Source organism: Numenius arquata, chromosome 1 (genome assembly GCF_964106895.1).
Source record: "Numenius arquata chromosome 1, bNumArq3.hap1.1, whole genome shotgun sequence".
Taxonomy (NCBI): domain Eukaryota; kingdom Metazoa; phylum Chordata; class Aves; order Charadriiformes; family Scolopacidae; genus Numenius; species Numenius arquata.
This window is the reverse complement of record NC_133576.1, coordinates 74,530,393-74,545,494: the sequence shown is the minus strand read 5'-3', so window position 1 is coordinate 74,545,494 and position 15,102 is coordinate 74,530,393. Positions and strand designations below refer to the sequence as shown.

The 15,102-nt window shown below is 44.6% G+C and overlaps 1 protein-coding gene across 1 annotated transcript; it reads left to right on the top strand.

The window, feature by feature from the left end:
- The first annotated feature begins 329 nt into the window (after window positions 1–329).
- Window positions 330–12,674, top strand: CHAMP1 (chromosome alignment maintaining phosphoprotein 1). The gene is made up of 2 exons (XM_074154464.1): window positions 330–486; window positions 8,971–12,674. The coding sequence occupies exon 2, from the start codon at window positions 9,031–9,033 to the stop codon at window positions 11,893–11,895; it is 2,865 nt and encodes a 954-aa protein (XP_074010565.1). The 5' UTR covers window positions 330–486; window positions 8,971–9,030; the 3' UTR covers window positions 11,896–12,674.
- The last annotated feature ends 2,428 nt before the right edge of the window (window positions 12,675–15,102 follow it).

The following is a 15,102-nucleotide window of genomic DNA, read 5'->3' as shown; positions in this document are numbered from 1 at the left end:
GCTGCGGGGCAGCGGGAAGTGGCCGGGCCGCAACGGACCCTCCAGGCGGGGGAAGCGGCCGCGGTGATCGGCGGCCTCCTCCGGCGCCTGCCCGCCCCTCCAGTGTGGCGGCGCGAGCCCCTCCGGTGTGGCAGCGCCCCCTGACGGCTGGGCGGGGCGCGGAGGGGGGCGGCCGCGTGACACACCGGGTCGGTGGAGGAGCGCGCGCCGCGCCTCCCGGGCGCCGCAGCGGCGGCACGTGACTAGGCCCCGCGCGCTGCCCTGCCGGTAGGGGAGGGGCGGGGCCGCCGCTCGGCGCCGGCGCTTCCGGTTGGGCGGCGGGCGGGCCCATGGCGGGAGGGGGGGGAGCGATAAAGCGGCCGCTATTCGGCCGCGCGCCGCCTGCCTGGAGCCCCCCCCCCCTCCCCGCCCCTCGCGCTGCCCGAGCCCGCGAGCGCTGCCGTTGCCGCCGTTGTGGCGGGGGTGCGCCCCGCCGGCGCCTCAGCGGTGAGTGCGGGCGAGGGGGGGGGGGGGGGATCCCTCTCACCGCCACCCCCGCAGGCACAGAGCGGCCTGCCGCGTCCCCGGCCCGCTCCCCTCCCCCTGGGCACCGGGCCTGGGCCTTCCCCTTGTCCAGCCCCCGCCGCGCCGGGGAGCGGGCGGCCCTTACGGATCGCGCAGGCGGGCGGCGGTGGGTGCCGGCGGCGTGGGGGGGGGGACGAGACGACGACACAACTGGCGGGGCCGCGGCGGGGGGGAGGGAGGCGGCCGGGAGACCGCCCGGCGGTGCGGGAATGAATGGGCGGGCAGGCGGCGTGGGGCCCCTGCCCCGGGGGGGAGCGGCCGCGGGGGGCGGCGGGAGGCGGGCAGGGGCGAAGCCGGCTGCCCTGGGAAAGCTCGGTCCGCCGGCACCCCCTCCCTGGGAGAAAGTTAAAGCAATGGCCGGTGGAGCGAGGAGCAGGTGGAGCACGCTGCGAGTTGTGCTCCCCCCACAGCCAGACGCCTTGGGAAAGCGAGTTGTGGCCGGGCCGTGTCGCCGGCGGGACTGCCCTCCTCAGCCGCCACAGAAATACCCGCCAGGAGCGACCGCGAGGTCGGTGAGGCCGATGGAAAGCGAAGGCTCAAAAAAAACATGTCGCGGAGTTGCGTCCGTACATCGTTGGGGATAGATGAAGCGCGCCGGCTCTGAGCGGCGTTTTAGAGGCGACTTCTGAGCTGGAGGAGGCTCGTTTGTGTTGGCTGCCCTCGCTGCTGGAGCTTGGAGGTGGGCTGGGGCTGCAGTGGCCTCTGGCAGCTGGTGCAGGTGTTGGGAGCATTTGGTGCTTGACTGCGCAGATGGGAGCTGTGTTAGCTGGTAACAATTCAGCACTGTTAGAAGTAAGAGGGGTGACTGGAAGCTTGACTTGTACCCAGTTGTTTATAAGTTAGGAATATAGAGACTATGGATGTCATTTTTTTCTCTGCCATAAGCTCCCCTTGAATCTCATTTGCTTTCGGGGTAATGTAAATGGAATTCTTTGCCTGACGTCACCAAGATTCACAACCTCAATTCACAGTTCCTGACTAGATCGTGTGCTGTGGTGGGTCCAGTGGCCCTTCATTAACTCAGATGCAGCACTGCAGAAATAAAGTTTCTGGGGCCATTTTTGGAAGCTATCTATGCACTATTGTGAACTTGGGGTTAGAAAGCCCTATCAGAATTACATGGCATTAATTTTTCGTACCCTGAATCTGTTACAGATCTATTGATACTACTCTGCAGTTTATACTGTTGTTAGATCTTTTATTCAGAACTAGTGTTGCTGTGTAGACTTGTCATTCCCTTAGCAAAGGTGGAAATTGTGCAAAATAGCTGCAGTTCTGTTGCTTTCGTGCTGCTTAAATCATCTGCATGTGCATCAAGTATTGTGACTTTTCAACTCTGCTCTGACTCGAACCTGTCCTGGAAATGTGGGACCACATAATACAGCCGTTTTCTGCCTGGATCTGGTGTCTCACGTGTTCTCACAGTGTTTCTAACTGTTTCGGTGGCTGGTCAGGGCAGGGTGTTTGTGCCTTTTTTAGGTGTGCAATGTTAAAGATGTGGGTCAGTGATTGTTGCTGATAGAATTTAACCCCTGTAGATAGGCTGGTAGCTGGGAGTTCAGTTGTGAGGATGCAGTCAGATTGCTGTGGATGCTGCTGGATTAGCAGCCTGTGTGCATAGTGCTGCCTGTCTTGCGCACAGTGCATTGAACGTGACCCCCTTACCTGCCGTTAGCATTGTGAAGTTCCTGCTCTGTCGCACTGTGGGGTTGTTTGTGTGCAGCTTCCTCTGGGAGCTAAATTTCTGTTTCTTTTGTCAGTCACAACACAGGGATGAAGCATCATGTTGCCACCAGACTGCCATTTACTTTTTGGCAGTGCAAGAACATATCATTTTTCCTTTTGCTTAAACACAGCGATAGTCTGGATCTGCTTCTGCTAGTAGGGGCAATGATGCAGCTGTATCCAGCTTTCTTGTGCTGGGAACATACTTTACTATTGGCCCTCCTCACTGATGGAGGATCTGACTGGACTGTTTGCCTGCAAGAAACTTCCAAGACTGATGAAAATGGAACAGCCAACCTTCCTGTGCAGCGATTGTGCTTGTCAGAGTAGAGGTGTGATCTGTGGTGCTCCGTAGAGGCTTGGAGGATTATCACTGGAAGGTTGAGCATTCATAGAAGTACAGGCTGACTTTGTCCTGTACTTGATGAACATAGATAGAATGGTGTCTTGAAGTTAAGTAGGAGTCCACCAGACACTGCTACTTCCCGCTGATGTGTTGTCTGTCATTTCAAGGTTGCATGGACGGCAGCACCATTTTTAAGTCTTAGCTCACATTGTACATAAGGAATCCAATGTGGATGGAGGGAATCACAGAAAATATAGGACTCTATTCTTGAGGGCTTTCTCAGCTGTGCTGGGAAATCACTGATGTGTGTTGCATGTCCTCATTATCTGCTTGTGTCTCACCAGAATAAATTCTTTATTGAGAGGAAAAGAGGTATAGAGCCTTCTGCCAGTGAGAGCTGGGACAGTCTGATTTTGAGGAACAATATGACAGACTACTTGTTGCTGTGTTCTGAAATTCTTTGTGTCATATTAAAAGCAATCTGTAATTTTCTCTGCTCACAGGCACTCTAGATCTTTAGCTTTGAGCCTTTCATTAGTTCCCTCTGGCACTGCTTCATGACAGTCACAGTTTAACCTCTCTAGAGGTAAAATTCAGGGATATATTAAAAGTTGCAACACTTATGTAGAATGTGCTTATTAAAAACAACCGGAATGATTAGTAGATGTGTAGCTATGAAATTGGAATGGGGTTGAGAAGTGAAGACATCTTGTCAGCTACCAGGGTCAATGTTGTGCTATCCCCTGGGTAGATTCTTTCTTATACGCAGTATCTCCTGCACATTTCTTTTCTACTACTGGGAGGTTTTTGAGAGGCCGTATGAAGTATGGCTTAATCTTTAGTGGGATCCTCGTGGATGATGGGATGTGGAATCCAGAAACTGGCTCTGAAGTGGCTGGGAAGGTACTGGGAGCTCTTGTCTGCTCTTTGCGTTAGCTTAGGCTACTCCTATTGCTCGGTCTAACATGAGCTTAACAGAGATTGCTGATGCTGTTTGACTGCACTCTGGTTCCCCTGCAATATACGTAGCCAACTACAGAACTTGCAGTTATTTCATTGCCTCTGACTTTTTCTTTCCACCAAATCTTGACTTTGTCTCTCAGATGCTGAGAACCAAGCAAAAAAAGTAGTGATGATTGTTCTTTCCTCAGGTAGATGTAGGTCCTCATTACCGATCCTTTTACCCTGCTGTTTTTCTGTTCTTCCTGTGTTAGAGAAGATTATGGCCAGAAATGCAGTGTAGGGAACAGGAACTGGTGTAAGGATCTTCAGCATCTCTGTGGAGAGAGGAGAGAGCTGGTGATAGGAACCTTTGTATGTAGGTTCTAGACATACATGAAAGGGGGATGAGGAGAGGTAGCTAGTGGAGCAGCAGTAGAGACTGGTGGTCCCACTGCTGGGATCTCTGGGTCTCTTCAAGCAGCTTTTAACCTGAGTGATAGACATTGATCTATGTCACTTCAGGTCAGCAAAAATCTTCAGTCAAGCTAAGAGGTGAGCTAGTGCTCTTACTGTGCTTGATGTCTGTGGATATAGTGAGCTTGTAGACAGAAGCACTTACCTGTTCAGGTAGCTTTCAGTGGAAGTCTTCATGTCTCAAGAAGACTCTGAACAAATCTTGGCTGCCTTAAGCTAAAGTTTAGTATTGCAAACTCCAGAATCTTAGTTGAATCTTAGCACTTTGTCTTGAAGTAGAGAGAAGGTGCAGACTAAGGACAAGTATAAATGCTGGGCTTCAGACTTCTGCTTCAATGCCTTTTCAGAATAGATAATTAGTTCTGTTCAGTTGTATTTGTTTTCTCAGTGTTGCTGCCACAAAAAGTGAGAAAAGTAGGAGTGAATGCAGAAGTAGTGGTTAAGGAATGTGGTGTGCTTTGTAATCTTAAAAGTGGCACATAGCACAGCCTCAGCTATAGCCACTGTGGCATCACACATCTGTAACTGTGAGCTTGAGTAGGGACAATGCTGAAGTGTCCTGTTTATGAAACAGGTAGGGCCTGGCAGATTGTTCCACAAAACAAAGCAGCCTGAGGCCTGTACAGCAGTTGTCTGTGCTTAGAGGGGTGGCAGCTTGTTGGTTCCCTCTTAGGAGTCTTAAAGCAGGCTCGAGAGATACTCTAGCAGCCATCACTCTTCTGCTGTGTTTCATGGGGGACCTGTCTCTCATGGCAACTTGATCTCCATCCTGAAATTCATACTTTCCCTCAAAGGGCTTTAGACAACCAGAACAATGTCCGGTTTTAGTATTGGGTCAAGTTCTCTGCAGTGCATGTGGAGCACCCTGCCAGTTTGATAGCACCAGTTATTTTCCTTATGCTTTTTATGGGTCTGAGTTGGACCAGTGCAGAGCTAGCTCCCTTTGATGTCTGTGATAAGGCATTTATGCAGAGGGAATGTGGTCCATCTTTTTTAGTGTTGCCAAAAGGATGCCACAGAGCACAGATTACATCACATGTCCAAAGCCATGAAGACCTGGATTTTGAGCATGCGGTTTCTAGCCTGGCTGGCTCTGCTGGTGTGGGACTGTTTAGAAAACAGCAACATGCTGTTCCTCAAACTTTCACCCGGCGAGGCAAGGCAGGATCCAGCGCAAAACAAATTCTGATGCAGGAGTTGGCGGCAAAGGGAAGTGTGAAGCAGGTAGTTATCTGTGTGACAAACCTGAGCACAGAGGAGGGCAGTAGTCAGAGCTATGTAGAGACAGTGGCATGTGAGCTCAAAGTGAGAAGGGATCAGGAATGATTGACAGGAAAATCTTACAGGCTAGCTATTCAGATACGTGCTAAGTGAACCAGCAACATTTCAGAATTTACTCCTTCAGAAGTGTTTCAACAAATCTAAATTGACAGCGTGAGTTAATAGTGGCTCAGCAGTGTTCAAGTTTGTTACTGGTCTCACAGTAACTATTCTAAAACTAGATTTACTGTTCCATGGAGTCATGGCCTAAGGTGCTGAAATACTAAAGAGTTGTCTTGCTCAGTAGTATGCCTCGATTAAGTAGAGGTTTCAGCAGAAGAGGCAGTTTCTGAAGTGACTGCCAGCTACAGTGTACTGAAGTTACAAAATTAAAAATGGTGAGTGATGGCAGTGTGAGAGAAAGTACCCCCAACTGTTTAGCATTATTTCTTATGTCAAAAGCTTGAATGTCAACCTTTGAATGCCTGGAGACGAAAATGAGGAAGTAACTTCTCCAGTTTCAGAATAACCTTTTGGTCAAAAAAGCTTAGCAGCAACTTGGACAGTTTGTGGAAGGGAGCCAGGGACCTTTTCTCACTGTTGCATATGGAGAGAAAATGCAAATTTCCATTGTAAAATAAGATAGGACTGAATAAAAGGTGAGCATGGGAGGTGAGGTGTAGTTGAATGGAGCGAATAACAGAACCAAGTCCAGAAGGGGCAACAATTAGGTGATGTGTAAAGAGGACGGAAATTATGAAGAGGATAGAAGAGATTGTCTGGTAAACTTTGTTGTAAGCTATGATAAATTCAGTTTGGAAGAGCCTTTTTTGTTTTTTTTTTTAGAGAAAAGAAAACGGACAATTTAGGATTACCACCAATTTTGGAAGTGACAAATTCCCTTTCAGTTCTGAAAATGTGGTTAGTGTGGTATGGCCTTATTGTCCTAATTGTGTTTTGCTGTGATTTGGTAAAAAAAATAATTCTTTAGCTCATATGATCAGAATTTTTGGCTTTCAAATTGAAATTTTTCTTTTTTCCCATTGCCCCAGCTCCCCCAATCAAAAAACCCACCCTAATTCCCAAAGACTTTTAGTATTTTGGAGTGTTAAGACATAGCTTGCTTTGGTTTTTTTCAGTTGACAAGTTTGCTACTGCAGAGATGCAGACCACTGAGCACTACTGTTATCTTTCTGTTTTGTTTTGATCTTTTACAGGAGTATAAAGTTTGTTATAAGATGTTTTGATGTTATAAGATGGAAGTGTTTTGTGGTCAACCCCAAATGTGGTGTGGACTACATTTTGGGTTGTCTTTTGTATGGCTGCCTATAGTGCTGGGAAACTGCAATTTATTCCCAAAAGGTCCTTCCACTTCAGTATTTGTAGAGCAGTGCGATTACTCCTCATGTGCCCCTAGCCTGTGGTCGGACGTTATTCATTTATCTCATAGATGTAAAGCAGCATCCCTCTTAAAGCTCTGTTTGTGATCCCATCATGCTTCCTGATTGGAAATATACCTTTTCCTGTGACTTAATGTGAAATTTGCATGCATAGTGCGTGCAAAGAAGTTGTTCCACGAGCAGCTGAGCTAGTGAACCTTTATTTCTTAGAAAGATGGGAACAAACTTTTTAGCAGGGCCTGTTGTGGTAGGACAAGGGGTAATGGTTTTAAACTAGAAGAGGGTAGATTCAGACTAGACACAAGGAATACATTTCTTGATTATGAGTGTGGTGAAACACAGGCACAGGTTGCCCAGAGAGGTGGCAGATGCCCCATCCCTGGAAACATTCAAGGTCAGGATGGATGGGGCTCTGAGCAGCCTGACCTAGTTGAAGATATCCCTGCTCGTTACAGGGGGGTTGGACTAGATGGCCTTTAAAGGTCCTTTTCAACCCAAACTATGCTATGATTCTTAGAGATTTGTGCTCTCTGCTCTTAAGCCAATCCTCCTTTCGGGTTTGTTTGGTTTTGGTGGTGTTTTTTTTTTTTTTTCCTGTATACATGTCGTCCTTTAGCAGCACTGCTAATTTACTTTCATTCTGCCCCAAACCCAAAGCAGCTCACTGCTGTAGTATTTTTAATTCCTTCTCTTTTTCCCTAATTACAAGCTGAATCAGACATTGCTTGTTCTGCAGGTTTTAAGACTATTTGCATACTGACCGTTTATGTACTGATTACAGGCTAAGCAGAGCCAGTAACTGTTAAGTGAAATATTCAGCCTTAGCCTCGGTGAAGGCATTTTTTGCATTCTCTACTCAGTTCCTGATTGTCATGAAACTTGTAGGAATTTAAAATGAGACTGGATTGCTTTGTCTAATTTGATTGGCATTGACTGTAGGGCAGTGTGTTTGTGTAGGCCTCATTTCCATAAGAAACCAGGGTAAAAATGCCTTAGGAATCAATTAAGAAAACTTGCTTTGGATACATATTTTTAGATTAGTTTTTAGCCTACTATATATTCAGACAGGAAAATTAATGTTCAAATGACACAAAAACTTTGTGTGTTTTCAAACAGTGTATCTTGCAGGATGCCCAAAATTAGGTTGATAGCTTAGCATGATAATCATGTAACGTCCGTTTAATTTGAACCTTCAAGAAAAAGCCTGTGCATTTCACATAAATGTCCAAATATTCATTTTCACCATAGAGATAACTCCCACATTTAGGTGAAAATAACTTACAGAATATAGTTAAAATTGGTTTGCTGGTTATTGTAGTAGCTAATCATGGTAAATTCTGTTGGAAATAGTGGAATCTAGCCAAATCATTAAAAATTAGTTGCATTTCAGATGCTGCATTTATGTAGTGGGTTTTTGTTTTGTTTTGAGGTTTTTTGTTTTGTTTTAAGGTCTTACAAAAACAGTAATTTTGAGAAATTTCCATCTTTGTGGGGTGAGGCAGACAATTGTTTTGAATACAGAGGGCTGTCAACTACAACTGGAAAAAAGTTGTTTTTTGAAGTAGTATTTTTGTTGTTGTTAGGGCAGCAGATGAAATAATGGAACGGAAAAAATTCTTTTCATAATGGATAAAGTCTTGAGCAGGAGCTTTTGTTTTTCATGTAATTAGTGAAAGGAAAATAGCATGTAACAGATGAAAACAGAGCATAGTCTTTAGGCTGCTGTTTTCTTCATGAAAATTTGTCTTTGTCAAAACCAGCTATTTTGTTTTGAAATTTTATAATGAAAATGCAGTTTTGAAATGGCTTTATCTCAACGGCACTGTTTCAAACTATTTTTTGTTTTCAGTTTACATGTGTAATGTAAATAAAACCACTTTAAATCTGGAAAGAAAAGACAACTGAGAAAGCAAGACACATTTATCAAATGAAACAAACTTAGCTCTTTATCATCTGGGTTCTTTTTTTATCAGTTGCTTACAGATTTCTTTTCATAGATAGGAAGGCCTGTTGTTAAATATAAGCTTTGTTTTTCAAGTTCTACTGATGTAAAATGATTTGCAGAAGTTGGAGAGACTTATATTTGGATTTCTTTATGAAGCAGTTATTACCTTTCTTTATGAGGTAGTTAGTACCTATGCAGAAGATACGCATTCTAAAATGGAGGGGGAGAGGGGGAAAGCACATGTGGTTGTTTAGGAATTGCGAAAAATTAACCTTGACAGCTAATTATATAGATCTTTTTTTCCTGTATTGCAGGAACTGAAGCTTGCTCTTTAAAAGGTGCAGTGCTGTGAAAACTGTTACTGACCGTGAAAAATGGACATGTTGCAGATACTACGTAAAACCACAGAGCGCTTAGAGTGTGATCACTGCAGCTTCAGAGGAACAGACTATGAAAACATACAAATTCATATGGGTACCATACACCCAGAGTATTGTGATGAAATGGATGCTGCTGGTTTGGGTAAACTCATATTTTATCAAAAAAGTGCAAAACTGTTCCACTGCCACAAATGTTTCTTTACCAGCAAGATGTATTGCAATGTATATTATCACATCACAGCACAACACGCAGCACCTGAGAAGTGGAATGAAGAGCGGAAAGAACAGGTAGAAGGAGATTCAGATTCCTCCAAAAAAAGCGTCACATTGGAGTTGCAGAAATCTGCCCTTTCCCCTGAGTCGCGCAAACCTGCTCTTTCTCCTGAACTCCCCAAATCTGAACCTGTTGTTTCCCCCAAGCTTCAGAAATCTTCAGGGTCTCCAGAGCCCCAGAAGTCAGCCCAGGCGACTTCATCAGAGCCAGAGAAGTCAACCCAGGCCATGTCCCCAGATCCAGAAAAGTCAGCCCAGGCCACATCTCCGGATCCAGAGAAGTTAGCCTCAGCTGTGTCCCCCGACTCACAGAAACCATCCCCTGCTGTGTCCCCCGACTCACAGAAACCATCCCCTGCTGTGTCCCCTGACTCACAGAAACCATCCCCTGCTGTATCCCCCGACCCACAGAAGCCAGTCCTGGCTGTGTCTCCAGAGCCCCGTCGGCATTCCCCAGCTGTGTCTCCAGAGCCCCGCCGACATTCCCCAGCAATGTCTCCAGAGCCCCGTCGGCATTCCCCTGCTGTATCACCAGAACCCCGTCGCCATTCTCCTGCTGTGTCTCCGGAGCCCCGCAGATACTCCCCAGCTGTGTCACCAGAGCCAAAGAAACCTACTCCAGCAGTATCCCCTGAACCGCGAAGGTATGCCCCAACTGGGTCTCCTGAGCCCCGGAGGCATCCTTCTCAAATGCGTAGACCTGCTTCTGCTTCTTCTCCCGAAACCCGGAGACCTGGTCCTGCAGTGTCACCAGAGTCATGGAGACCTGGTCCAACCATTTCCCCTGAGCCCTGGAGATCTACACCTCACGAGGTGCAGAAGTCTTCCTCAGTTTCTCCCTGGGCTCCAAAGTCTGCCATGTCGGTAGAATCCCGTAGGTCTGCCCCTGAGTCCCGAAGGCCTGGCCCCGTTGTATCGCCGGAGCCTAGGAGACTCGTTTCTGACTCGTGGAAATCTACGTCCTTTTCTGAATCCCAGAAGTCTACTCTTGTTTCTTCTGAGCCATGGAAACCCATCTCATCCGTTTACCCTGAAGGCTGGAAACCTGTTCTGTCCCCTGACACGTGGAAGCATTCTGCCCCTGTTTCTCCTGAGCTTCGAAAGTCTAGTCACACTGTTTCCTCTGACTCTTGGAAGCCTTCTTTCTTTCCTGAGGTCCGTAAGCCTGGTGCTTCGGTATCTCCTGAATCTTGGAAACTCTCTGAGTCCCGGAAATCGATGTTTTTTTCTGAAACTCAGAAATCCACCTCTGCTGCTTCTTCTGAGGTTCAGAAACGGGCTCATTTCCCTGAACCTCGGAAAAGAGCTCTGTTCCCAGAGTCTCGTAAATCTAACCCCACAGTTTCTGCTGATGTCCAGAAACGCGGTGTCTTTTCTGAGCCCCAGAATCAGGTGTCTACTTCTGCTGTTTCTACTGAAGGCCAGAAACACGCTCTGTGTTCTGAAGCCCAGAAATCAGCTCTTGTTTCTCCTGAAGTCCAGAAGCATGCCCTATTTTCTGAAGCCCAGAAACTTGCTCCCATTTCCCCTGAAGTTCAGGAGCATAGTTCCTTTCCAGAGTCTCAGAAATCTGGTTCTCCTGAAATTCAGAAACACGGACTCTTTACTGAGTCCCAGAAACCTACTCCTTCTGTTTCTCCCGAGACCCCCAAACAAGCTCTTTTTACTGACTCCCAGAAATCTGCTGTTTCCCCTGATGTTCAAAAGCATGCTGTATTTTCTGAGATGCAGAAGCCTACTGCTGCTTTATCCTCTGATGGCCAGAGACATGCTGAAACTACTGTACCTTCTGAAATCCAGAAGAACATCCTGTTTTCCGAGCCTCACAAGTCTGCTGCAGGTTTTTCCTCCGAGCCCCAGACACCGAGTGAGTCTGGTGAGAGTGACTTTCTTTCTCACAGTTTAGATGATCAGAAACCACTGGATGATTTATTCTCACAGGATGAACAATCAATATTAGCCAAAGAATCACCAGAAGACATGTTATATTCATGCCCCAAAAAGAAGCCCAAGAAGGAAAACCAGGAGAACTCAGATTCTGAACTTAATAGCAGTGAGTGTGGAAAAACCGACATGGACTCCATGGAGATAAAGGAGCAAGAATCCAACAGTGACCAAGAGCAATATGATATGGAGTCATCTGATTACGGCAAAGAGAGCAAAATAGATGCCACTACTCCCATGCAGCCACAGTGTGTGCTGCAGTTTACCGAAGAGAAAGAGGCTTTCATCTCCGAGGAAGAAATAGCGAAATACATGAAGCGTGGCAAGGGAAAGTATTATTGCAAAATTTGTTGCTGTCGTGCAATGAAAAAAGGTGCTGTCTTGCACCATTTAGTTAACAAGCATAATGTTCAAAGCCCATACAAATGTAAAATATGTGGCAAAGCTTTTCTCTTGGAGTCTCTTCTTAAAAACCACGTTGCTGCTCATGGTCAAAGTTTGTTGAAGTGTCCACGTTGTAATTTTGAATCAAATTTTCCCCGAGGCTTTAAGAAACATTTAACCCATTGCCAAAGCCGTCATAGCGATGATACACCTAAAAAACACTTGGACAGCCTTGAACCACTTGAAGAACAAATTTAATCTGTTTTTTTCCCTTGTGCTAGAAAAGCTGAATTTACTGAGGTGTTCAAAAGTGTTGCTATATGTTAACCGAGTAGTTTAGCTGATCTGACAAGTCAGAAGATGCATGGTTTATTGTACTATGTTTAACTTGTCTTATAGCTGTATTACTGAAATGATTTACTTTTTAAAGTAATTTTAAATACGTGTTCATGTCTTTGTATTACCCATCCGTAGAGTCATGTTTTATTTTTCAGATGTGCTATGTTTTTGAAACCAAAATGGATACAAATTAGTTTTGTAAAGATTTGTAAAACAGACAGGCAATTAAGGACTGGAGTGGCAAACAATCCATATATTCCTGTGAAGACTGAACTTTTTTCACAATTGTTAAATGTCGTATTTTTCAAAATGTTTTTATCGAATTCTCAGAATTGAAATTCTCCCCAAATTGAATGTGAATGAGCCAGGCATGAGAAACTACCAATCTTTCTGGAATAACTCTGCCCTGAGGTTGTAATTGAGTGTATAGTCATTCGTTGGAAAATTACTGCACTCAATTCTGTGATTTACTTGTCTCGGATTTAGAAGCATCAAGGTACTTATTTTGTGATTCTGTATTTTGGCCATGTTTTAAGCATGTACTAATATACATTAAATTGATGGATTAACGTCAGACTATGTATAGCTCAACACTTTCTCTTGATGATTCAGATATTTGTAATGTCAGAAAACCCCTAAATTTCTTGTATTTGGTGAAACGTTATGCTTTAATCTTTTAACAATAAAAAGAAACCCAACTTGGCATTGACTGTTTTTCTTTTTTTTTGTCCAAATCAAGACCAAAACCTTTTATGTTGAACATACTTTCTTTTAAGTATCTTTAGCAATGGGAGATGCAAAATTATCCTGGACTTCTGCTCTGAGTATTTCAACTTTCCAGTCATCAGCCTATGAAAGCAAAGTTAGTTTAAATTTCCTGTCTGCTTCAGAGAAACACATTTAAATGAAGGGAAAGCCTGGAAAACAGGAATTTGTGCACTGTTATTTAGCATGGTTGCTTTTGTGCTATTTGCATATTAACTGTTCAAAACCGAAAGTACTTCATAAATCAGCAGGAGTATAGTTTTTAAGCAGAGGTTGCACAAGGCAAGTTTCATCCTCCTCATACTAAATTATGCCTAGACTTAAACTGTTATAAATATTAGCTTAGAATATGAAGGTGGTAGTGTAAAATAAATAATACATAAAAAATCTTCAGGTGTAAGCGCTCTTACCTGAGAGTTTCAGGTTGATTTCATTGAAACCTGTGTCTGGTATCTGTTGTGTTTCAAGGGGATTTCTGGAAGGAAGGGAAAAAGCCTTTGAAGCTCTATGCTTGGTGACTTCTCAGTGCTGGCTATTAAGAGCAAAGCTTTCCCGCAGGGTCCTCTCACACTGGACCAGACCTGCTCTGCCCCTAAGTCCAGTCCCCTTCGTTTCCTTTCATGAGGTCCAGACTAGAATTGTCGAATTTTTTGTTTCCTAGAAGTGACTATAGATAATTCAAAGGAGAGCGCTTGACTATTAAGGCTCTGCTAGTGTAGTCTTTCTTTGTATAAAAGCTGCTTTTCTCCTCTGCTATCATTTCATCACTCTTGGCATGTCATTTGGTTAAAAAGATACTATCTGAACAAAAGGAAGACATCAAAGAAGGATTTGCTTGAATCGGGAGTGGTGTCACCTTCACAGTTTGATGTCTCACTACTTGACAGATACTTCTCACTACTCTGTACCAGCTAACTTCCTTGATTTCTGGGAATCCATCATCGAGGCTTGATGCTGTTTCTTTACTTCCCCCCCCCCCCCCCCCCCCGACTACTTGATTTCTTAATCTTGGTTCACAACCGTCAAAGTGTACTTTATTGCTCTTGGAGGTGAACTTTGTAAGTCCCCTTGATGTTAGGGCATTCAGTCTCTTTAAATCCAGATATGACAGACACTTTCTGGTTTCTTCTAGTACAGAATTTTGCACAAGCCTGATGGAAGATGAAGGACATTTCTGGTGTGTATTGTCCAGGCTAAGTATCCTTTCGCCATTCCCTTACACAATGCTAGTTTGAGATCCTTAAGATGTGGAGGAGGATCTGCTGGAATCTAAACTGATTTAACTAATTTCCCTAAGGAACTGTAGGACACCAATAGACAGATCAGAGTGTGGATTTATTGTTTCCCTTTCACAGATGGGGATAGATAGTCATATAATAGATGACCTATTGTAGATGCTGAGGAGAAGGATGAATACTCTTGAGTACAAATAGTGATCATTCTTTTTTGACATGAGAAAGAAATGCAAACGCTTCAAGACATACCAGTGAAGGAGTTTGCTTGAAATATGCCTAATGCTATAATTTAATCCTTGGCTACTCTCTGAAATAACTTCAGTTGAAATTGTTACTAATTTTGTTTTATATGTTAGAGGATGAAGCAAGTACGGAGGTCTGCGGTTTCCAGAAACTCTGCTGCTGCGTATTAAGCCATGGGGGCATTTTATCAAAACCCTCAGCGTTGTGTGTGACCATCTCACTCGTTCTGTAGCACAGGGACCCTTTGGGGTCAGTTCAGTGTAGTTCTAACTTCAGTTTCCTTTGGAGAAGGAGTTTGGTTGGGAAACAACAGGATCAGGTCAGGAGACAGTAACTGGGGTGAACACGAAGTTTACTTATGGTGCAGTAACTGCAGTTCCTTCCCTCTCTGAACCCTGTGGAATGCTCCTGCCTGAGAAAAATGTAATTATGTACCTTAGATGTAAAGAAGGCATCTATAATTTTTTTTTTTTCCCCACAATGGCTATTTATAGCCTATGCTGAGAAATGTGGTAGACAAATTCCAAATCCAGTCTATACTGGGAGTGCGGTGGCTCATAGGTGACGTGTACAGCTATGAAGTACCTACCTTGGTAGGTAAAAGATGAGAAGCCTGTTTGGAAACCGGTGTATTAGAGTGTAGAGAAAGTGTAGAGCTCCAATTACAGTGGGGCTGGAAAGACATCTCATTTAAGTAATAGAGATGAGTAAAATTAAATTTGGAGTTTTTGTGGATTTTTATAAATATCCTTAGATTTTTTTTTTTACCATGCTCAAGAATAATCTTGGGATTGGATATAGCAGGTTGTATATACATAAAATTCCTTTCTTTTTCTTTGTATATTAGTATAATAAATTTCAGAAGCAGAAAATCTTGTAGAAA